Raw genomic sequence first — 23,772 nt, 5'->3', positions numbered from 1 at the left:
GACCCACTCAGCCATCTCAGCAGGCTGACTCTCGAGTGTTGAATTTGTACAGCTGGGTACAAGAGGCCTGTCACTTTTTGATGTGGTGGTTTTCGTGTTTTCCAGCTTTGGAGAAGGTGACAGGGGTGTGTCCCCGCCTCCCTCGCCCTTCTTCTCGGCCATCCTCGCTGCCTTTCAGCCTGCCGCCTGTGATGATGCCGAGGAGGCCTGGCGCAGCCACATTAACCAGCTCATGTGTGACTCAGACGGCTCCTGCGCCGTGTACACATTTCACGTGTTCTCCTCTCTGTTTAAGGTATGGGCTCAGGGAGCATCCTGAGGACAGCTGAACGGCTGTGGCTTCCAGAAGGGGTTATTGTCCCTCGAAGGCTATGTAGCTATCTTCTCCTCTAGAGACTGGTTCCTCCACCCACCGCTTCTGCTCAGCCTTTATTGCCTGCCCCTTGTGAAGAGGTTGGACTTAAATGGTTTCAGGTCGGCTGCCATGAAAGGATTGTTTATCCCACTGACACTCCACACTCCGTTTCTTTGTTGATGTTCTCAACGATAAGAAACCACGGTGTATTCATTAGGGTTTCTATTGCTGTGATAAAATACCATGAACAAAAGCACCTTAGTGGGGAAACAGTTAATTTGGCTTGCGGCTAGTAGCCAAGGCAGTCATTGGAGTAGGGACCGTGGAGGAACACTGTTGACCGACTTGCTCCCTGTCATGAGTTCAGCCTGCTCTTTCAATGTAAGCCAGGACAACCTGCCCATGGTTGGCACCACCCACGAAGCTCTGGCCCTCCCCCTCATCAGTAGTTAATCAAGAAAATGTCCCATATCCTCGTCTACAGGTCAGTCTAGTGGGGGCATTTTCTCAGTGGAGGCTCCCTCTTCCCGAATGACGGGAGCTTGTGTCAAGTTGACAAAACACTAGCCAACACACATGGCACCAGGACCATTAAGGGGATCTTTAGCTTGCCTACTCCGGTGTCTCTGAACCCCTCTCCTTTTCCTTAGAACACACACTGAATATTTCATAATGTTTAAAAAAATTTTTTTTAATACCAGACAAGGTGGCACACAATTTGTAATCCCAGCCCTTGGGACACAGAGGCAGGCGGGTTGTTGCAAGACTGGGGATAACCTGGGCTACATAGTGAGTTCCAGGCTGTCCTGGGACTACAGAATGAGATAAATTTTTTTCTTCTTACCATTTATTTTATTACTTTTTGAGAGCTACATACAAAAGTACTGCCTTAGTTAGGGTTTCCATTGCTGTGAAGAGACACCACAACCCGGCAACTGTTATACAGGAAAACATTTAATTGGGGTGGCTTACAGTTCAGAGGTTTAATCCATCGTCATCATGGTGGGAAACATGGCGGCATGCAGGCAGACATAGTGCTGGAAAAGGAACCAAGAGTTCTACATTTTGATTAGCAGGAAGAGAGTGAGAAACTGGGCCTGGCTTGAGCATCTGAAACCTCAAAGCCCACCCCCAGTGACACACTTCCTCCAACAAGACCACACCTCCTAGTAGTGCCACTCCCTGGTAGCCAATCAAATCTATGAGCCTATGGGGCCATTCTTATCCAAACCACCACAAGTATTGTATTTATTTCAACTCCACCCATGCCCCCCCACTCCCTCGCAACTTCATGACCTCTTCTGTAATTATACACACATGTATACACATATATAAATACAACCTGCTGTGTTCGTTAAGTATGGCTCATATGGACATGTGTTTAGGGCTGACCACCTGGGATTGGATGACTTATCTAGGAGCCCATCCCTGGAGAAGACTCATTTCTCCTTTCTCAGCAGCCATTGATTGCCCATAGCTCTTCATCTAGGGGTAGGGCCTTTTGAGATTTTCCCCACTTAATTGGCATGTCAGGTAATTAGTGTTGTCTTTGTGCAGGTCTTGTACAGGTGACCATATTGTTGAAATGTTCCTGATATACCTAGAAGGCACGATCTCATGGCAGATGCCCTGATGTTCTGGTTCTGACAGTGTCCCCACCCCTTTTCCTTGATGTTCTCTGAGCCTCAGCTGGAGAGGTTATGTTGTAGAAAAATCAACTGTGAACCTCAGTGTAGGGTTGTGCTGTAGACATCTGGACTGTGGGCCTCGGCTATAGGGTTGTGCTGTAGACATCTGGACTGTGGGCCTCGGCTATAGGGTTGTGCTGTAGACATCTGGACTGTGAGCCTCGGCTGTAAGGGTTGTGCTGTAGACATCTGGACTGTGAGTGGGCACCAAGGTCAGTTGTTTGCTGCATTTTAACCAGCTGGGAATTTCTATTGTGGTCTCTATCTGCTGGGAAGAGATGTTTCTTTGATGAGGGGTGAGAGCTACGCTTGTCTGTGGGTATAAAGTCTGGATTACTTCACACAGTAGAACATTTTCTAGTTCCATACATTGCTTGAAATTTTCACAATTTCTTTTTTCCATACAGCTGATTGGTATACACACAACACACACACACATGCACGCACACACACACAAATGCACACCCGAATAGTATATATGTAACACATTCTCACTATTAAATCATCAGTTGAAGGACATTTAGGCTGTCTCCATTCCCCAGCTTTTGTGACTAGATCAGCAATGAACTTCGCTGAGCACATATTTCTGGAGAGGAATGTCAGTTCCTTGGTCACATGCCACAGGGTGATATACTGGGTCATATGGTAGGTCCATTTTTAGATTTTTGAAAGTCTTCCATGCTGATTCTAGAGTGGCTGCACCCGTTTGCAATTCCACCAGATGAGCGTTCCCTTTCCCCACCCGTGTTTGCTACCCATTGTTCTCTTGATTTCTGCCATGCTAGGTGCAATAAAGTGACATATCAATATTTTAATTTGTATTTCCCTAACTACAAAGATGTTGAACACTTAAGATATTGCTTAGCCATTTTTTTTGTTTCTCCTTAAGAATTCTCCATCCAGCCAAGGCGGTGGTGGCACATGCCTTTGATCCCAGCACTTGGGAGGCCGAGGCAGGCAGATCTCTGAGTTCAAGATCAGCCTGGTCTACAGAGTGAGTTCCAGGACAACCAGGGCTACACAGAGAAACCCTGCCTTGAAAAAACAAAACAAATAACAAAAAACAAAACACTGTCCATTCTGATCCATAACCCTTTTTTAATTGGGTCGTTTGTTTTCGTGACTCTTTGGTTGGTTTGGGGTAGTTCTTTGTATCGTCTGAATGTTAATCCTCTATCAGATGTATAGCTGACAAGGATTCTCTCCCACTCTGTGGGCCTCCCTTTCACTCAGTTCTTTCCTTAGCTGTACAGAGCATTTTAGTTCCGTGGGGTCCCTTGGTCAGTTGTTGACTTTATTCCCTGAGCAGATGTCGTCCTATCCAGAAAGGCCTTTCCTACAGCCGTGTCCTGGAGCTCACTGCCTGTTTCTCCTTCTAGAACTTTCAGCGTGTCGGGTTTGACAGTAATGTCTGTTGGCCCATTTGGGGTTGATTTTTGGTGCAGTGTGGTAGACATGGATCTAATTCCATTCTTCTGCATGTGGACATCTAGTTTTCCCAGGAGCATTTGTTGAAGATGTTGTCTTTTCCCGGTGTGTATCTTTGATCTCTCTGTCAAATATCACATGTCTGCGGTTACATGTACTCACGTTTGGGTTTTCTGTTACTATAGCTCTGTATTGCAGCTCAAATTCTTGACTGGTGATCCCTATAGTGGTGTTCTTTTGCTCAAGATTGCTTTGGCTAGCTGAGGTCTTTTTAGGATTTCTTTTTTTTTTTTTTTTTTTTTTTGGTTTTTCAAGACAGGGTTTCTCTGTGGGTTTGGAGCCCGTCCTGGAACTAGCTCTTGTAGACCAGGCTGGTCTCGAACTCACAGAGATTCACCTGCCTCTGCCTCCCAAGTGCTGGGATTAAAGGCATGCGCCACCACCGCCCGGCCCTTTTTAGGATTTCTTTGCCAAAAGTATTGATCATTTCCAGTTCTCTGGTAGAATTTTTGGGATTTCTTATCTAACTCACTGAGATCCACCTGCCTCTGCCTCCCACGTGCTGGGATTAAAGGTGCGTGCCACCGCCACCTGGCTTATCACATCATCTTCAATAGCAATAATTTGACTTTGTCTTTTTCTGTTGTGGCCTTTTAATCTTTTGTCATGTTGCTCTGGCTTGTGCTTCAGGCAGGGCATTGAAAAGGCATGGGGACAGGTGACAGCTCTGTCTCCTTCCCAATGTTAGTGGATTCGCTTTCAGTTTTTCTCCATGTAGGATGGTGTGGCCTGTGGGTTCGTCACACATATTTTTATTATGTTGGGGAATGTTCCCTCTGGATCCCCTGGATCTGGGATTATAAGAGGTTGTGAACTTCCCAGCATGTGTACTAGGAATCCAACTTGGTTATCCGCAAGAGTGGCATGTGTGCTCTCTACTGCTGAGCCATCTCTCGAACCCCATTTTTTTCTTTTTCTTTTCTTTTTTATTTATTTTTTGAGACATTTTCTCATATACTACAGGCTGGCCTCAAATTTCTGGTCCTCTGCCTTCTAAGTACTTGATTACAGGTCTGTACCACCAAGCCCCAAATTATTTTAAAGTTCTGCCCCATACACAAAAAAAAATCGTAGTTATTTTCCAGTATACAAGTTGACCTTGGCCTTTGCTAATGATCCCTCTCCTGCCTTGCAGAATATTCAAAAGAGGTTCTGCTTCCTAACGTGTGATGCAGCCAGTTACCTTGGAGATAACCTTCGGGGAATCGGGTCCAAATTTGTCAGCTCTTCCCAGATGCTCACCTCCTGCTCTGAATGCCCTACACTGTTTGTGGATGCTGAGACTGTGAGTGCCCGTGGCCTGCCCTGGTGGGGTAGCATGTTTGTGTGGGGTTTATCATTAGAGTGCATGTGTGTGAGGGGTGCACACACATGCCCATGGGCAGAGCTCAGAGGACAACTTAATTCTCTCTTCCAGCCGGGCAGTGGTGGCGCACGCCTTTAATCCCAGCACTCGGGAGGCAGAGGCAGGCGGATCTCTGTGAGTTCGAGACCAGCCTGGTCTACAAGAGCTAGTTCCGGGACAGGCTCCAAAAGCACAGAGAAACCCTGTCTCGAAAAACAAAAAAAAGACAAAAACAAAACAAAAAAAAAAATTTCTTCCATCATGGGTTCCAGGGATCAAACTTGGGTCATCAGATTGGCCCATTTTAAAAATACCTCCAAGGCCATGAGCAGTGTAGGGTTGTGACATGCCCCCTGAAGGCCTCTGGGTCTGCAGAGTAATTAGTGAACATTGCCATCCCAGGCCAGGAATTTCAGAGAACTAGACACAATTTAGCTCTATGTTCCTTCCATGTCCTCGGCCCCTCTCCCAAGTGACTCTGACTGACTTTGCCAACTGTGCATACGATTGTATAACCCTCACAGAGGTTACCTGGAAGTCTCTACTATCAGGTTATGGTTTTACGGAGAGAACCATAACTGGCCAGTGCTTAGAGGGCAGGGGTTACCCATGACCTTCGTTTCTCCCCATCCAGAACCATCACACAAGCTGGGTAACTAAACACTGAATTTTGAATCCTTCTTTTCCAGACACAGCCTCCCAAGTTCTCAGGCTTACAGAGAGGCGCCCCTTGAAATGCCCTTGAAATTTCCTTTCTACAAAGTCTGTCTTTCCAGCAGCCTGAATGGCCTCTCAGCAAGCAATACAATATGAAAAATAATTCCATCTTAAATTGCTTTAAATGCAAATTAAATACAAAATCAGTTTGCAGATCTCTTTGGAGGTCTGTCTCCCATCACAAAACATGAAATGTTGCTGATAGGGCTGGAGAGATGGCTCAGTGGTTAAGAGTATTGCCTGCTCTTTCAAAGGTCCTGAGTTCAATTCCCAGCAACCACAGGGTGGCTCACAACCATCTGTAATGAGATCTGGTGCCCTCTTCTGGCCTGCAGACATACACACAGACAGAATATTGTATACATAATAAATAAATAAATATTTTTTAAAAAAAGAAATGTTGCTGATAATGATAATAGAGCCATGCATAAAATGGATGTCATATCTTAATGTAGGTTTCCAATGGAAGGCTTGGATTCCAGACTAGCATCTGGTTCCAGCTATAGCCAAAGTGAAGCCAAACTAGCTACCTACGCCCATACTTGTACATCTTTTCTGTCTGTGTAGCTGGGCCTTGCTGTTGGTGTTTCCATGAGTTTCTAAAGCAAATTGTTCCCTGTCTTCAGCTCCTTTCCTGTGGGCTCCTGGACAAGCTGAAGTTCAGCGTGCTGGAGCTGCAAGAATACCTGGACACATACAACAACAGGAAGGAGGCCACTCTCTCGGTAAGCCTGTGTTCCCTCGCGCACGGCAGCTCAGCCAGCCGAGGCAGGTCCTGGGGGTGTGGTGAATAACCTGAACAGCATTTAATACTGGTTATAGGCAAATGCATTTGACCTTGGTCAAAAGGCCCAGAAGTTCAGATAGAACCAACAAAAGAGCGGTGTTCAGCTTTCAGCTTAATCTCCTGGTGTCCCCACGAAGAAACCAGCGCACCTCTTTTTATATGCTTGGCATGTTCCTTGATAGGCTTGCGTTACAACAATTTTCTTTTATCCAAGATTCGAATTTATCTCCTGTCCTAGTTCGGTTTCTAGTCCGTGATAAAGAAAAGGCCGTGACCAAAAGTAACTTCGAGCCGGGCGGTGGTGGCGCACGCCTTTAATCCCAGCACTCGGGAGGCAGAGGCAGGCGGATCTCTGTGAGTTCGAGGCCAGCCTGGTCTACAGAGCTAGTTCCAGGACAGACTCCGTAGCTACAGAGAAACCCTGTCTCGAAAAACCAAAAAAAAAAAAAAAAAAAAAAAAAAGTAACTTCGATTTGGAGATGTTAGAGGTTACTGTGTCCATTATGAGGGGAAGTCAGGGTGGGAACCTGGAAGCAAGATGAAGCAGAAGCCGCGGTGGAATGCTGCTTATTGGCTTGCGTTCTGTGATTCACTTAGCCTGCTTTCCTGATAACACACAGGCCCTGCCCAGGGATGGCACCGCCCCCAGTGGACTGGGCCCTCCCACATCAGTCGTTAATTAAGAAAATGCCCCATAGACTTGCCCACAGGCCAATCTGATAGAGACTCCCTCTTCCCAGATATGTCTAGGTTTGTGTCGAGCTGACAGAACACTAACCAGCACTCTGCCTTCCTGTGTCTGCTTCTCTCAGATCTGTTTATGGTGTGTGCCACCACCTTCTAGCTTCTGCCCTCTCTGAGTAGCGTTTTCTCCCTGTCCTCATGGCTTCAGTTGGCCCTAGCTGAAGGCCAACTTTTGTTTCTTTCCTTTCATTTCCCCTTCCCACATAGATCTAGAAGCCATCCATGCAAACTACCTGCCTGCTCTCTGACAGGTAGAGGCCCAGAGAACCCGGGGAGGCAAGGTGAATGTGTCTGACACCTGCTTGTATCTGTGGCCGCCTATAAAATGTGCCAATCAGGCGCTGTAAGAAAGAACATGGATTCTAGAGACAGATAGACCTGAGTTCAGATCCAAGCTCAGGTACCTTCTCTCATTGGCCTTCTGATAATAGCTCATTTTCAAGTTACTGTGGAGATGTGAGTTATGGCAGTCACAGAAGCCGTCAGTTCCTGAGTCCATTCTGCATGTCTGACAGCTCGCTCGGCCGTAGGTTTTCCTTGTTATTATCCTTGTCTCTCAGTAGCTTTCTGAGGCTGCACCATGACTCCGCTGTCCCTTATTTCTACGGCTCTCTACCTGTCTTTATTTCCCAGCTTCTCAGCTGGTAAAAGCAATCCTTTCTCTCTGACTGGTAGAGCAGACCAGCCTGTTGGCACTGGGTGTGGATTTCAGTTTTTTTTTTAGTTTTTTTTTTTTTGTTTTTTTTTTGGTTTTTCGAGACAAGGTTTCTCTGTAGTTTTGGAGCCTGTCCTGGAACTAGCTCTTGTAGACCAGGCTGGTCTCGAACTCACAGAGATCCGCCTGCCTCTGCCTCCCGAGTGCTGGGATTAAAGGCGTGTGCCACCACCGCCCGGCAGGGTGTGGATTTCAGGGCTCACTGTACTGTGCCCAAAGGTTCCATTTCATATCTGTTAACTTACCCTGCTGCTGGGTTCTCTGACAAAAAGAGCAGAGGCAGAGGCAGACCCGCCAGACTCTCCCTGGAGCTGAGCAGAATGGTGAGGGTAGAAAGACCCAGCCCTCCCCACTGGCCACCAGGGAGAAACACACCCACTGAGTCAGGATCTCATTTAGTGGTGTCAGGCAGGAACTTAAATAGGGTTGTGATGGGGTGAAGAAGCTTGGAATGGGTCGAGGCAGAGTAAGGAATAATGGCCAATAATATTCTGCCACACTAGCGGTGGCCGGGCAGAGGCAGGTATAGGTCAGGTAGCCAGACACAGGTCTCCAAACTCAAGCTACGCTCAGGAAGTTACACTGGGCCTCATGCCAGGGCCTCATGAAGCCCAACACTATCCCAGATCCTTAAACCCAAGTGGAACCCCCATCACAGTGGCTAAGCCATTGTGGTAATCGTCTTTCTTCCGGTGGCAGAGACCTGCCCCGTGACTGCCTCCTGATCATAACGGAGAAGTGGGTGTGCAGAAGGGCCAGAATCATTCCGCCTGTGAGAAGTGTTGGTCCTACCTCCTAATCCCCCATATGAAATATTTGAAATATTTCTAACCAGAAGAGTATTCATTTTCATTCATATACAAAACAGGAATCATACACAAATCAGGAATGATGTGGCAAAACATCCTCCAAGGCAATACATTACATTCTTGAAATTATGTTTTGGGGGGAGGGGTTTCTGCAACAGGGTCTTACTATGTAGCCATGGCTGGCCTGGAGTTGGCCTTGTAGACCAGGCTGGCCTCAAATTCAAAGAGGATTAAAAGCGTGTACCACCACATCTGGTCAAGGAATTATATTTTAAGGGGCAGGAGAGATGGCTTAGCAGTTCAGAGTACTGATCTGGTTCCCAGCACCCACATGATGACTCACAACCATCTGTAGCTCTAATTCCAAGAGATCTAACACCCTCTTCTGGCCCACAGGTATGCACATACATGTATGGGGCAAACACACATACACAGAAAATAAAAATAAAGCCAGGCGGTGGTGGCGCACGCCTTTAATCCCAGCACTTGGGAGGCAGAGGCAGGCGGATCTCTGTGAGTTCGAGACCAGCCTGGTCTCCAAGAGCTAGTTCCAGGACAGGCTCCAAAACCACAGAGAAACCCTGTCTCGAAAAAAAAAAAAAAAAAAAAAAAAAAGAAAATAAAAATAAGTAAATCTAAAAGATTTTTTTTAATTTAAAAAAAGAATTTTTCTGTTTTTTTTTTGTATGTGTGTTTGTTTGTTCATTCTTTTTTGTTATTTGGGACAGGGTTTCTCTGTGAAACAGTCCTGGCTGTCCAGGAACTCACTCTATAGACCAGGCTGGCCTTGAACTCACAGAGATCCACCTGAGTCTGCCTCCCAAGTGCTGGGATTAAAGGTGTACACCACCATCACCCGGCAGAAATTCTATTTTAGAATGGCCATTACTGAACCTATGCAGGTTTCAATTTCAGTACATCCTAAACCTTCCAAATGTGAGCCTTTCCTAAAAGTCATTCCAGCAGAATCGTATTTAGTCTCATTAGATTGATCAAGGTTTCCCAACAGACGTCATGATTTAAATGTTCTCAGGACATCTGTGGATCTACCCATGTCCCGTCTCTCTCTTTCTGACAACAGTGGCTTGCCAACTGTAAGGCAACGTTTGCAGGCGGATCGAGAGATGGCGTGATCACCTGCCAGCCTGGGGACTCGGAAGAAAAGGTAATGAACGTCTGTTAAGACTATGCCTCTCCTGTGGTCCGGCCCTGTGTTGGGTTTGATCCTCACAAGCAGCATGGGACTTGAGAGAGGAAGAGGTGACGGGCACCCTCTCCCACGTTCACGTGAACCCAGTAGAGGAAGGTGTGCATCCATCCCATGCATGGTCATGTGTTCCGGGCCTGGGGGACGTCTGTTTTCTCCTTTCTGGAAAAATAGAGGCATAAAATTAACCTTTTTGCCAGGTTTAACCATGCTAATCACTTCCTAATAAGCCTGTTCTTCTTAATCCAGAATATAAAACCACATGTCATCACTCCTTGCTGGACTGCTCAGTTCTTCACTGAACCATCAAGTTCACTATGTAAAGGAAATTTCTCTGTTGTTTTGTTTTGTTTTTTTAACCAAACACTGTAAAACGGATTTTCCCATTTAGAATAGCCTAAGTGCATAGCATATGCCAGCGGCTGATTACATACGTGTTATATTATGAAGGAAATCAGGGAGAAGAGCGAGATAAGGCTATTCATTCTTGCAGTTAGGTGTGAAGGGCCTCCTATTTGGTTCATAGGGTTACGACCAAGTCTCTGCCCCGTGCTGTTATCAGGGAGGTGGATATCAATCATGGGGCATAGCCTGTGGTAAGTGTCTATAAGAATAGAAAAAAGTGGGCTGTAAGTACCTACAGCCAGCACCTCTGGGAAGGCTTCCTATTGGTGTGTGAGACAGAAAGAGATCTCAAGTATGAACTAGAGGTAACTGAGGAAGAGGGTAAGGGTGGAAGGCTGTGGAAAGGTCCCGAGGCAGAAGGGAGCATGGGATTCTAGGAACTGAAGAGAGGCTGTAGGACCAGGGCGCAGTTATAAAGGCAAGCTTGAGAAGCGTCTGCAGATGTTGGCAGAAGTCTGGCTGTGAAGGCCTGGCCATCTCACAGCAGTGGTAAACAACCGCAAGTTAAACAGCAGGAATGTAAGCAGACTAAGCATCGCCCCTTGTGTGCGGCACAAGGAACTAGGAGGCCACTAGCTAGTCTGTGTGGAGGAAGTGTCACCCTGGTGTTACACCAGAGTAGGCGTTTCCTGTCACACACCCTCCTGTGTAAGAAAACAGGCTTTAGCCAAGCATAGTATCACATGACTTTAATCCCAGCAGTCAGGAGGCAGAGGCAGGAGGATCTCTGTGGGTTCGAGGCCAGCCTGGTCTACAAAGGGAGTTCCAGGACAACCAGGACTGTTATGCAGAGAAACCCTGTCTCAGAAACAAACAAACAAACAAACAAACAAAAACAGGCTTTATTAATGTATGAAGAGCCCAATAAGGTTTGGGTGAAATTTTTCAACCTAACACCAGTAATTCAATACCAATCTGGTCATTGTCACCAAGCAAGTTTCGAGTGTTGAGAACTGTACTCACCACCACCCTGGTCCTCCATAAGCCCCGAGATAAGTGAATAAGGGATCAGAAAAATAGCAACCGTACGGCTGAGAAATCTCTAGATGGGGTGATCACAGGCAGTTTCCAATTTCTACTCTTTTTGAAGACACGTTTGTATTTCACTTTTGTTTTTCAAATAGGCTTTCTCTGTGTAGCCCTGGCTGTCCTGGAACTAGCACTGTAGACCAGGCTGGCCTCGAACTCACAGAGATCTGCCTGCCTCTGCCTTCTGAGTGCTGGGATTAAAGGCGTGCGCCACCACCGCCCAACTGTTTCTAAGAGACTTTTAACACAGGTGATAATGGTGCTTCAAGGTAGCTTCTTCATAAGCGGTGCTTACTCAAATGTGAAGTTCAGAATCACAGAGTGCCCTAGCAGCATTTCCATCAACGTGTGTGTGTGTGTGTGTGTGTGTGTGTGTATGCGCGCGCGCGCGCGCACCTGCCTATGATGTCCTGCTTCAATTGATCAGAATGCCCTGATTTTCACTGGGTACCCTATGCTCTTAGCATGGACAGAAGCACATTTTTTTTCTTTTCTTCTTACAATAGGATCTCCCCATGTAACCCTGACTTTTGTAAAATTTCCTATGTTGACAAGTTGGGCCTCAAACTAACAGAAATCTGCCTGCCTCTTGAGTGCTGGGATTAGAGGCATATGCCACTAATCTTGGACTTCTGAAAAATTTCCTACATGTGCTTTGGTGTTTTGCCTACATGTATATGTATGAAACTGGAGTTACAGACAGTTGTGAGCTGTTATGTGGGTGCTGGGAATTGAACCTGGATCTTCTGCGAGAACAGCCAGTGTGCCTAACAACTGTGTCATCTCTTCAGTCCCAACTTGTATATTTAAAAAAAATCTAGCTGGACAGTGGTGGCACATGCCTTTAATCCCAGCACTCGGGAGAGAGACAGAGGTTCAAGGCCAGGCTGGTCTACAAGAGCTAATTCCAGGACAGACTCCAAAGCTACAGAGAAACCCTGTCTCGAAAAAACAAAACAAAAAAAAAAAATCTAAGTTTCACATTTTTGTGACCACCTAAGAGGACCCACTCCTGATCTAGCTTAATTTTCCTGTTACTTCAGCCTGCTGGCCAAGGTCAGGCCAGAAAATAGCTAGAATTTAGGATTAGCACAGGCCTAGCCCAGTTTGTCGTGTAGCTTGTATAAAGTGTGTAACGATGGTTATCTAAGCATTTGCTCTCCGTTATCAAATCCTTTCCCATCCTGTAATGAAGACTCAGTTGGGAAAGTGCTTTAATGCAGAGTTCCCTAGCTCGGCCTACAGATAGCAGAGATTGTGGTTACCTCACCCTACTCTCTAAACATCCAAACTTCGTCACTTTGCTTCTCCTGCCTTCCCTAAGTCGTCTTGTTCAAACCTTTGGTTCTTGATTCCCATGGATCTTTTGTACTCCTCCTCGTCCACCACATCTTGCTCTCTTCGCTTCCACGCTCACGGGCCACCCTGAGAATTCCTTGGTAGGAACATCATAGAGTTTACTCTTGCACACTAAGGAGTTCTCGTGTGGCCTGTGATGTCAGGGACAGTCACTGTGTACACGACCTCCCTTAACTGCACTGGTTGGTTGTGTGGTACATGGTCTCATCCTGCTGTGCTTGTTTCTCCTCGACCCTTTCCTTGTGTCTGTTGGACCCTAGAGTCCAAACACCGAGGAGGAGTCGCCGCCCCAAGAGACCATCTCTCGCGTCACAGCTGATGTAAAAGCATGAGGATTTTTATTAATTCTGTCATGACAGGGTCCTCCAGCATTCGGGAGGCTAGAAGACCCTAAATTTCTGGTACAGGCTATTTTTAAAGGGAAAAACCACAGAAGGAAGGTGTGTCTGGGGGTTGTTCTTTAACTATTATGATTGGCTTATTCAAAAGGGCTATTATCAATAATTGGCTGGAGAGTGGTTGCCAGATCAGACGAGGTAAAGGAGAACATCTGAAGGTCACTTTGCCCCTTTCCCAGGGCCTGAGTCAGAACATCAGTCAGTGAGTCAACACCTAAGGGTTATCTTGCCCCTATTCAATAACTGAGTTCTATTTGGAGAACATTCACAAGGACTCCGGGAGAGGATGGAAAGTTCCCAACATTTCAATACGTGTGTGGGCAATTGTTAGGCCCTTGGTTCCCAGCGGGGAAGGGGGGAGCATTACTGCTGAGACTGAGAGTTGTCAGAAACGGCTTCAGAATTGTCTTAAAGTTCTGCATGTCTTTCACTAAACAAAGATTAAAGGATGGAGTCCATCTTCAGTCACTCCGGTTCAGTGTAGAAACTCTAGGCACACAGTAAAGGCTTGAGAATAAAAGTGGGCGGTAATGTTTTCAGGTAGTGTATGAATGTGACCTCATCTGACCCTTTACATTGCTCCTAGTTGGCTTCTCTTGCTCTAATGAACACCATGACTAAAAGCAACTTGGGGAAGAGGGTTTATTTCACCTTACATCTTGTGGTACATCACTGAGAGAAGCCAAAGCAGGAGCTGAAGGCAGGAACCTGGAAGCAGGAGCCTGGAGGCAGGAACCTGGAAGCAGGAGCTGGAGGCAGGAGCCTGGAGGCAGGAACTGGGGGCAGAAGCCTGGAAGCAGGAACTGAAGTCTGAGACATGGCAGAATGCTTATTGGCTTGCTTCTCCTGCCTTCTTCTACAAGCCAGGACCAACCACATGCCTATGGATGGCACCACTCACAGTTAGCTGGGCCCTCACTCATCAATCAAGACAATACCCTACAGATGTCTCCACTGGACAATCCGTTGTAGGCAACTTCTCAGTTGAAGGTTCCCCCTTCTCAGGTGACTCTGCTTTGTGTCAGGTTGAAAAACAAAACCCTAACCAGCACAGTGAGATCCCTCTGCGATAAGGGATTTTCCACTGTGCATTTGAGAGAAGCCCAGTGGCAAGCTGTAAATATCGTGTTTTGTGTCTCCAAATTGTCTCTAGCCTGCTCTTAGAGGCAAAACACACACAGAAAAACAAAAATAAGCCAGGTGTGGTGGCGCATGCCTTTAATCCCAGCACTCGGGAGGCAGAGGCAGGCAGATCTCTGTGAGTTCGAGACCAGCCTGGTCTACAAGAGCTAGTTCCAGGACAGGCTCCAAAACCACAGAGAAACCCTGTCTCAAAAAAAATAAATAAATAAAAAATAAAAATAAAAAGAGCTAGTTCCAAGACAGGCTTCAAAGCTACAGAGAAACCCTGTCTCAAAAAAAAAAAAAAAAAAAAAAAAGTGAATGACTCCTAGCATAAATTGGAATCTGTAAGGTGGTTTTTGTTTGTTTTGATTTTTTTTGGGGGGGGTTGTATCTGCAGAAATGGTGATACCTAGTTAATACCTAGGAGCCGTGACTGACTTTAGGGTTCAAAAAAATGGGGGAAAAGCAGCATCTCATCTGATGCCTTCAACGTGCCAGTAAAACCAACCAGGTCTGCCCCCAGGTAGCATTAGCTTGGAGTTTCAGATTTCCTGCTGGTTCATGGGCACAGTGGTCACCAGGGAACTTGGGCAAGAGCCAGTTGTCTGGAGAAGATGCTTTTAATCTCATATATGTAATAATTTTGGAGTCTTAGGTCAGTTAATGTGCTGGTATTAACCATTCCCTAGGGTAAGGTACAGCGTACGCTAAACAGCGCAGAAAACAGGACAGTATGGTTTTGCCCGGCAAGATCACTTCTGTTCACATGTTTTCGCCTTTTCAAGGCTTGCAATCAGCACTTCTCATTGAAGAGTAACTCCCACGGCCCCTCTTTTTTCGAATAGCTCCCCCTGGTGGTTGAAGTTCACATAACCTTAGGTCAGGAAGCCAAGTCAGCCAGCTCTGGTCTGTCCGGGCTGTATTTTCATCCTCCTCCCCTGTAGAGCAAGTGAGACTGTCTATTTCTCCAGCTCTGCAGAAGTGGCCCCCAAAGGGATGCAGATGTCCCATTCGTTAGAATTTATTTTAGTTGACATACTCACATTCAAAATGTATTTCTGCTTCTAGGTTGGAGAACAGTGCCTTACATTCAGCCCCTGTGTGTTTGTTTCATCTCGCTGCAAAAAAACCTTGTGGGCTGTTTTTCCTGTCCCTATACAGCATGGGAATGAGGGGGCTGCCCCCATGAGCTTATATAAACTGAACAAGTCAAATGTTGAACCAGGCTGCTCTCCAGACAGTTGAACCCCACTAAACTTCAGCCTCCAAATATGCTCTGTCTCTCTTCCAAAAGCAATCTTCTCTCCCATACTGGGTAAAGATGTGTTCGCGAGGATTTGCTTACAGTTTGAGCTTTTTTTTTCTTTTTTGAGATGGGGTTGGGTTTCTCTGTGTGACTCTGTCTGTCCTAGAACTCACTCTGTAGACCAAGCTGACCTCACAGAGATCCACAAGCCTCCTCCGCCTCCTGAGTGCTGGGATTAAAGGCGTGTGCCACCCTCTAGCTATTTACAGTTTTCTTTAAAATAGTAAATACGTCAAGGTGTGTTACTGGTAACACAGGCTTTGAGGTTTCTAGCTTTGAAAGATATTCATGAACATGATCCAAAAAAAATATTTTTTCAACAGACAAAATATAATGACTGTCACCTGAAGTTGTAGCTTGGCAGAGAAATTGCCTAGCTTGTGCAAGGCCTTGAGCTCAGTCCCCAGCACTGCAGAAAGAAAAGAACAATGGGAGGGAGGGAGGGAGGGAAGGAGGGAGGGAGGGAGGGAGGGAGGGAGGGAGGGAGGGAGGGAGGGAGGGAGGGAGGGAGGAAGAAAGAGTTGTGGTTGTCACTGTGCCAATAACAAGAAAATAGTACTAAGAGGTGAGTGAGCGGCGTTCCCACCAGCTTCAGTTTCATGCACGGGCACGCTCTAAGAATATCTGTGTCAGGTTACCGTCTACACAGAATCTAAACTTCATACCATTTAGCTCACACGTGTGACTTTCAGCTGTTAGATATGAGATAGTAAGCCAGGCATAGTTGTCCACGCCTATAATTCCTTCACTCAGGGTCCAGAGGCAGGTGGACTAAAATCTCAAGTCCGAGGCTGACTCTAAACTTTCAGCGATCCTCCTTCCTCAGCCTCCCAAAGTGGCGGGCTTGCAGGCAAATGCCACTAAGTTGGATTCTGTTGTGCTATTTTTAAATGCCCTGCTCCTAGGTTGTTTAAGATTTGTTTTTAGTGTCTGCATTCTTGGCCCTGCTTCTCCCCCAGGCCTCAACCCACCTCCACCCAGCCAGTACAGCTAACACTTTTCCAAGTAAAGCTCTAGGAAAATGTTTAAACTCCTTGGGACTGCAAAAAGCAGTGACATTCCCAGAGTCATGGTCTAAAGAACCTTAAATTGCCAAATACAAACACACAGATACGTTTACAAAGACTTCTGTTTGGTTGGTTGGTTGGTTGGTTGGTTGGTTGGTTGGTTTTCATTTTGGTTTTGGTTTTTTCGAGACAGGGTTTCTCTGTGTAACCCTAGCTGTTGTCCTGGATCTCATTGTATAGACCACAGATTGGCGTGCCTCCCAAGAGCTGGGATTAAAGGTGCAAAGACTTTTAGCAGGATTTTTTTTAACCTGGATATAAAGAAAATCCAAACTAAAGCAAGCATTATCATTTTCTGCAAGACAGCCCCTTAGAAAGGCAGTTATGCTCTTTTTAAAACTCTAAATGCAAATGGGTTCCCATATGGCCTAGCGAAGGAATTCCAGCTGACAAAAGCCAAGGAAGCCATTAGCCCAATAGGAAGCTGCCACTAGCCCACCTAAGTTCTGGAGTTCATCATAGTTGGCCATCACCCAAGAAACACACCTTTGTGCCCTAAGAGCTGAGTGGGAGGAATCGGTGACATTCCTCAGGACCGAGCCCGAGCCAGCAAAGAAAGTTCATTTGCCTTTACTGACCAGAGATGACTTCACTGTCTTTTTTTTTTGTTTTTGTTTTGTTTTGTTTTTTTGAGACAGGGTTTCTCTGTGGTTTTGGAGCCTGTCCTGGAACTAGCTCTTGTAGACCAGGCTGGTCTCGAACTCACAGAGATCCGCCTGTCTCTGCCTCCCGAGTGCTGGGATTAAAGGCGTGCGCCACCACCGCCCGGCGGCTTCACTGTCTTGATGAGTTCCTTGGATAGGGCCTTGTTTTGTAAATGTAAACAACAGTGATCTTCGCTTAGGACTGTGTCATCTTTAACCCAGCACTTATGTCATAACACCAAAAGGGAAGTCCACACCAACAGCGCTGACCTGCTTCTGTGCTTACTGAATATGATGTTATATTTGATGCGCTCCCAGGAGTCTGCAGTGCCGCTCTGTGCGGTGCTGAAGGGCTGGCTCACTCGTTAAGAGCACTGGCTGCTCTTGCAAAGGACCCAAGTCCAGCTCTCAGCACCCATATCAGGTGGCTATAACCCCAGCTTCAAGGGATCCATCCAGTCAGTGCCTCTGGCTTCCACCAGCACTTACGCGTGTGTGTGTGCACACGTGCTTAAAATAATTTTTAAGGTGCGGCTTTGGTGGTATAGTGCTGAGCATGGCTGCCTTCCAAGCAGTTGACCCGGGTTCGATTCCCAGCCAATGCACAGTTGCCTTGCCAGGCGGTGGTGGCACATGCCTTTAATCCCAGTACTCGGGAGGCAGAGGCAGGCGGATCTCTGGGAGTTTGAGGCCAGCCTGGTCTACAAGAGCTAGTTCTGGGACAAACACCAAAGCTACAGAGAAACCCTGTCTCGAAAAACCAAAAATAATAATAATAATAATAATAATTTTTAAAAACTGGCCCTGTAGCTTGGTGGTGGTTGTATACATGTTTAGTCATAGACAGGTGGAGCTCTGAGTTCAAGGCCAACCTGGTCCACAGAGCAGTTTCAGGACTGCTAGGGCTACACAGAGAAACCCTGTCTCAAAAACCTAAAAGTAAAAAATAAAAAAATAAACCTGTCCCTGTGTACCTAATCTGATAGCACTCTGTGTGTCCGTACCAAAGAATGAAGCTTGTAGACATCAGAGACTTAAAGGGCCTTGGTCACTAATATACAACCTAGGCTTTAAGGAAACCCCTTTCAAAGCCTGAGAGACACTCATGACCAGGATCCAAACGACTCCTCAGTATGTTTACAGTCGCCACGCACGTCACTCTCCTGAGATACTGACAGCAGATGAGGGAATGGGACCAGGAATCAGAGCCGGGGGGTCTAAATGCCCCCTCGGTAGCATCTGTAGACCCCAGTGATGAATCGACAGTTTTGTTACTCCCTGGACCATGTGTTAAATACACTATACTAAACTGACAGCCCAAAAGTATATTTTTTGTTTTTTATTTCTTGAGGGGGTGGGGCTTTCCTTTTAAGAATTTTCCTTGCCAAGGATGAGTAAGGGAGTAAGTAGGTGCTTAAATATATATGGACTCATAATTAATTCAAACTGGTGTTTGAGGTAGGGGCTGAGACAGGCTCTCACTGTAAGCCCAGGTTGGCCCCAAACTCTCAGTCATCTTGTGTACTGACAGCCTTTGAGATCCTACTCCAAGGCTGCCTTCACAGTATGCAAAAAAAAAAAAAAAAAAAAACCAAAAACCACAAATGCAGCAAGGACTAGACTTTTCTATCTGAGGGTAAAGAAGGAAACACATGCTTTCTGCTGGCAACCTAAGACAAAAGGTTCCTAATGGAACCTTCTCCTTTACTTCACCTTAAATGATCTCTTTCTTTCTTTTTATTTATTTATTTATTTGCCTATTGGGTTTTTTCGAGATTAGGTTTCCCAGTAGCTATGGAGCCAGCCCTAGAACTTACTTTGTAGAACAGGCTGGCCTTGAACTCATAGAATAGGGATCCACCAGCCTCTGCCTCCTGAGCACTTGTGCACCACCACTGCCCAGCTAATCTCTCCACACAGTTCCGTCTACTTTCTCACAGCTCCATTCTCCACACAACTAGACACCTTCACACTTCTTTACAAGGTCACCTCTCTCTCACGTCTCTTGCTCCTCTCCACACATTCAGCTACGTCTTGCTGCACGCGCGCACACACACACACACACTCACTCCTCTCACATCTCCTAACTCCCCCTGCATCTTTCCAGCTTCTTCCCACAGCCAAAACCTCTTGACAAATATGAACCACATCACCAGAGTCACAGCACTGCTTAAGCAATCAATAAGAAACAGAACCAAACTGATCGCATGGTTTCTCTCAGGCTAGGGAGGTCACACTGGCCGGGCGGTGAGCTGACTGGGCAGTGAGTAAAGTAATCCCTTAGCTCTGAGTGGTCAAGGTTTCCCAAACAGATAGTGACCTTGAAATTCAGGACTTAGGCCGGGCGTTGGTGGCGCACGCCTTTAATCCCAGCACTCGGGAGGCAGAGGCAGGCGGATCTCTGTGAGTTCCAGGCCAGCCTGGTCTATAAAAGGAGTTCCAGGACAGGCTCCAAAGCTACAGAGAAACCCTGTCTCGAAAAAACCAAAAAAGTAAAAAAAAAAAAAAAAAAAAAAAAAGAAAGAAAGAAAAAAAAGAAAAGAAAAGAAATTCAGGACTTAAACAAACAGTTGGTTGGCTGAAAGTTGAGGTTGGGGAATATGTGCAGAGAGTCTCTTGCTGAGAAACTTATATCTACTAAAGTTGCTTCATGTCTGACCTTGAATCAGCAATAAATCCCTGGAAAATTGACCTCGGGTATTTGTCTCCAGGGGCAACCAGTTTACTTTGAATTTGTTCTGATGTCTAAAATAATCTGTCTTAGTGACTGGGAATAACTGTTTTAAAGATTTATTTATTTATTATATAGAGAGTATTCTTCCTGCATGTGTCCTTGCAGGCCCAAAGCGGGCACCAGATCTCCTTACGGTGCTTTTAAGCCACCATGTGTTGCTGGGAATTGAACTCAAGACCTGTGGAAGAGCAGCCAGTGCTTTTATTTTAACTGCTGAGCCATCTCTCCAGCCTATACTGTTGACATACGTTCTTGTGTCAGTCTGAGTAATGAAAAATCCCAGTATTCTAATTCTATTGATCGGAATTGTACAGATCAGCCGGGCGGCGGTGGCGCACGCCTTTAATCCCAGCACTTGGGAGGCGGATCTCTGTGAGTTGTGAGTTTGAGGCCAGTGTGGTCTATAGAGCAAGTACCAGGACGAGCTCCAAAGCTATAGAGAGAAACCCTGTCTTGAAAAGCCAAAGAAAAACGAGGCCAGCCTGGTCTACAAGAGCTAGTGCCAGGACAGGCTCCAAAGCTACAGAGAAACCCTGTCAAAAGCCAAAAAAAAAAGGAGAGAAAGAACAAAAGCAATTATACATATTAAGCAGAAATTGTCTTCCTGTCCATCCACAGCTATATCTGTGCCCAGTAGACAGAACACAAGCAGAGGGAATAGTACCATTGCTGTCTTCAGTGGCACATGAGAAAAATTCCAGTCAGAGACAAACAGTTCTCTACAGCCAGTGACCCCACAGCCTTACCAAGTGGGGCTCCCCGTTAGGGTAGGTTGGCCTGTTGAACACTAGTTTCCAGCAAGTGTGGAACTATAGGTGTGCTCCACGAGGCCTGGTTGAAACTGATTTTTACATTTTTTAAACATTGTCCTCAAGTTGTGGTACCACCTATCAACATTTTCCACAAACTGGCTCTATAGCTGCAGTGTCGTCAGTGATATTTAAGAAATGGCAGCTCAGGCTGGAGAGATGGCTCAGTGGTTAAGAGCACTGGCTGCTCCTCCAGAGGTCCTGAGTTCAATTCCCAGTAACCGCATGGTGGCTCACAACCATCTGTAGTGAGATCTGGTGCCCTCTTCTAGTGTACAGGCAGAAAACTGTATACAGAGTAAATAAATAAATCTTAAAAAAAAAGAAATGGTAGCTATAGCTGAACATGGCCCACTTTGTAAACTTTCAATATGTTAATAACCAGTTTTAGATTTTTCTTTTTTTTAGGAATTGTTTAGCAGATAAAAATAATTAAAAGGAGCCGGGAGATGGTGGCGCACGCCTTTAATCCCAGCACTCGGGAGGCAGAGGCAGGCGGATCTCTGTGAGTTCGAGACCAGCCTGGTCTACAGAGCTAGTTCCAGGACAGGCTCCAAAGCCACAGAGAAACCCTGTCTCGAAAAACCAAAACCAAAAAAAAAAAAAAAAAAAATTAAAAGGGTCTGTTTTTGGTTCTTAAGCATGACAATTGGGTGTTCACACCATTGTGGGACATGTACCTCCTGCAGACCTTGTTACAATATTGGCAATTACCTGTGAAAAATTTATTATCATAGAAAATCAAATACCAACCGGGCGGTGGTGGCGCACGCCTTTCATCCCAGCACTCGGGAGGCAGAGGCAGGCGGATCTCTGTGAGTTCGAGGCCAGCCTGGTCTACAAAGGGAGTTCCAGGACAGGCTCCAAAGCTACAAAGAAACCCTGTCTCGGAAAAACCAAAAAAAAAAAAAAAAATCAAATACCTGGCAATACTCAGGTTGCATATTTGTTTGAGAGGATACAATGTTTACTCCTTTGAGCTAGCCCCATCTATCACGTGTTCTTAATCTGAGGGCAGGAGAGATGTCAGTGGCTGAGAGCATCCTTGCTCTTGCAGAAGGTCTGGATTTAGTTCCCAGTACCCAAGTTGGGTTTCTCACAGCTCCTGTAACTCAAACTCTTGGGAGAATTCAGTGCCTCTGGTTCCCAAGGGCACCAGCACTCATGTGCACAAACCCACATAGACGTTATTTTTCCCAACTAAAGAAAACTAAGTGACGCTGTAGTTGCCACAGGGGGCAGTTCTTCAGATTGCTCAGCTGCCCTCCTAGCTTATGTTCACTTGCTGTTCACATCAATGCACTCAAATCATCAAGAAGCAAAAAGAATCAATAAAAAAATAAAAAGTGGTTACTTCTAGTCTTCCAGACTGACTCAGAGAAAAACTACATCAACTAATCAGAGAATTTTAATCCCAAGGACTAAAAGCCATGTTTTCCAGTGACATTGCCCACTAAAAGCTTGTTTTTTAACCAGACCGCTGTGCATGTTTCACGGGTACAAGACTGGCTGCTAGCCAGGTCTGGGCCAGCAAAGCTAACACCATGGCAGCTCTGCTCCCAGAGGAGGGCTGTGCTTTCTGTCGCATGCCACACTGACCCTATCCTTTCTTTCCTTTCCTTTGTTTCCTGCGCCATGCTTGCTGCGTAGCAAATGGAATCTCTTGCAGTAAGTTAACTTTCTTTCATATTCTTTGTCCGCCGAGGCATGGACCCCATAATGAGCCTTATTTTTACTGTTAACCATTGTATCTTTTAGCATGTCTTCCCTTTTTGTTTAATTTTCTTTTCTTTGGTAGATTGAGATGCAGCAGCTTATTGGTAGCTTTCCAGGATGCTTTTTCCCCAAAACAAAAACCTACAATGCTATGAATTCTCATTCTCTCCATGGGAATTTTTAAATAATAAATACCATCATTTAGCATTTAGGAAAGTCGAGAGTTTTCATGGCTAGGTTTCACCCTAAATTGGAAAGATAACATTATTTTTAAACACTTTTTATATTAATTTGCAAGATCCTGGCAGTTGCATTTCATACCAGATTTTATAGGGTTCCCATTTTTTAAAAAAGTTTAAATTATCATAAGAAATTTTACCGAAACAACCTAAGACCCGGATTAGTTAATTAGTGAACTAGTTCTCCACTCTAAAGCTATTTGCCAATACTTAGAAAAAGAAAGTCTAGACAGAATTGGTTTTCTCCTAGAAGGAGGAAAGTTGGGGAGAGGGGAAAACTTCATTCAGCATAGTCTTAGCATGAAATTATATATATGCATCAATTTTAATAACTTAAAAATCAGAATCAAAAGACATTTGTGATACCAACAGAGTATTCTCCAGAAAATTTAAAGTTCTTGTCATTTATCTCCTTCCCCTGATTTGGAAACGTGGTTTAAGTTCCCTCAACTCTCTCAGTTCTGAGATGAATTCCTGGTAACATCCTTTAGACGGCACAAGGCCCCACTTACCCAGCCTTCCTGTAGCCTCATCTAAACCCAACAGCGCAGCCCCTTGCATGTCTGGTTTACACCAGATGTAGATCGCTTTCACCAGAGACAAGTGAGTCATGGACTCCTGTCTGCTGGAGGCTCTCCCCTTCCTCTGTCATATCCGTGACTGTCATTCTCTGCTGTCCCATGACTGTGGAAGCCAGCCCATGGTTGACCTAAGATAGGCTGCGTAGAGAACACCGCTCAGAGTGCTGTGAACATTGGTAATGGGATAACCGGGGTTTCTTTCTCATCACGATGTGCCTTGTATTTCTACCTTCAGGGGTGGCTGCCCCCTAGGTGGCAGCCCAGACTTATACAGTCATCTCCCAAGTAGCAATTCAACTTGCAAACTTAGCACCTAGAACTAGTTAGTGTTCTGCCCGTCATTAATAGAAAGGATTCTTGGCTGTTTCAAAGCAGTTTGATGCTCATAAAAATTAACTCAGCTGCAATTTATAGGTATTTCATTGGCAAATACAGCAGAACTGTGATTTCCTCCATCCTCTCTCTAGCCGATTCCAACTAGTTATACTCCATTGTAGAGAAACGA

At 45.7% G+C, this 23,772-nt stretch overlaps 1 protein-coding gene and 1 non-coding gene across 5 annotated transcripts in view; both read left to right on the top strand.

Annotated features, from left to right (window-relative positions):
- Fry (FRY microtubule binding protein) overlaps positions 1–23,772 on the top strand; it is a 404,412-nt gene that overhangs the window by 368,993 nt on the left and 11,647 nt on the right. For 3 of the 4 annotated variants that reach the window (XM_057765235.1, XM_057765236.1, XM_057765233.1), the window contains 5 exons: positions 106–295; positions 4,667–4,816; positions 6,220–6,318; positions 9,730–9,813; positions 22,382–22,399. In XM_057765235.1, the coding sequence (XP_057621218.1) occupies positions 106–295; positions 4,667–4,816; positions 6,220–6,318; positions 9,730–9,813; positions 22,382–22,399 (541 nt within the window). The remainder of the gene's footprint in view (positions 1–105; positions 296–4,666; positions 4,817–6,219; positions 6,319–9,729; positions 9,814–22,381; positions 22,400–23,772) is intronic. The other variant, XM_057765234.1, reaches the window with a different exon arrangement.
- LOC130872323 (small nucleolar RNA U13) lies at positions 21,353–21,453 on the top strand. Its single transcript, XR_009056930.1, has one exon. It is a non-coding gene; the product is annotated as a small nucleolar RNA U13 (small nucleolar RNA).

Source organism: Chionomys nivalis, chromosome 3 (genome assembly GCF_950005125.1).
Source record: "Chionomys nivalis chromosome 3, mChiNiv1.1, whole genome shotgun sequence".
NCBI classification, from domain to species: domain Eukaryota; kingdom Metazoa; phylum Chordata; class Mammalia; order Rodentia; family Cricetidae; genus Chionomys; species Chionomys nivalis.
Note: the sequence above shows the minus strand (reverse complement) of the source record. Positions and strands in the feature narration are given on the sequence as shown.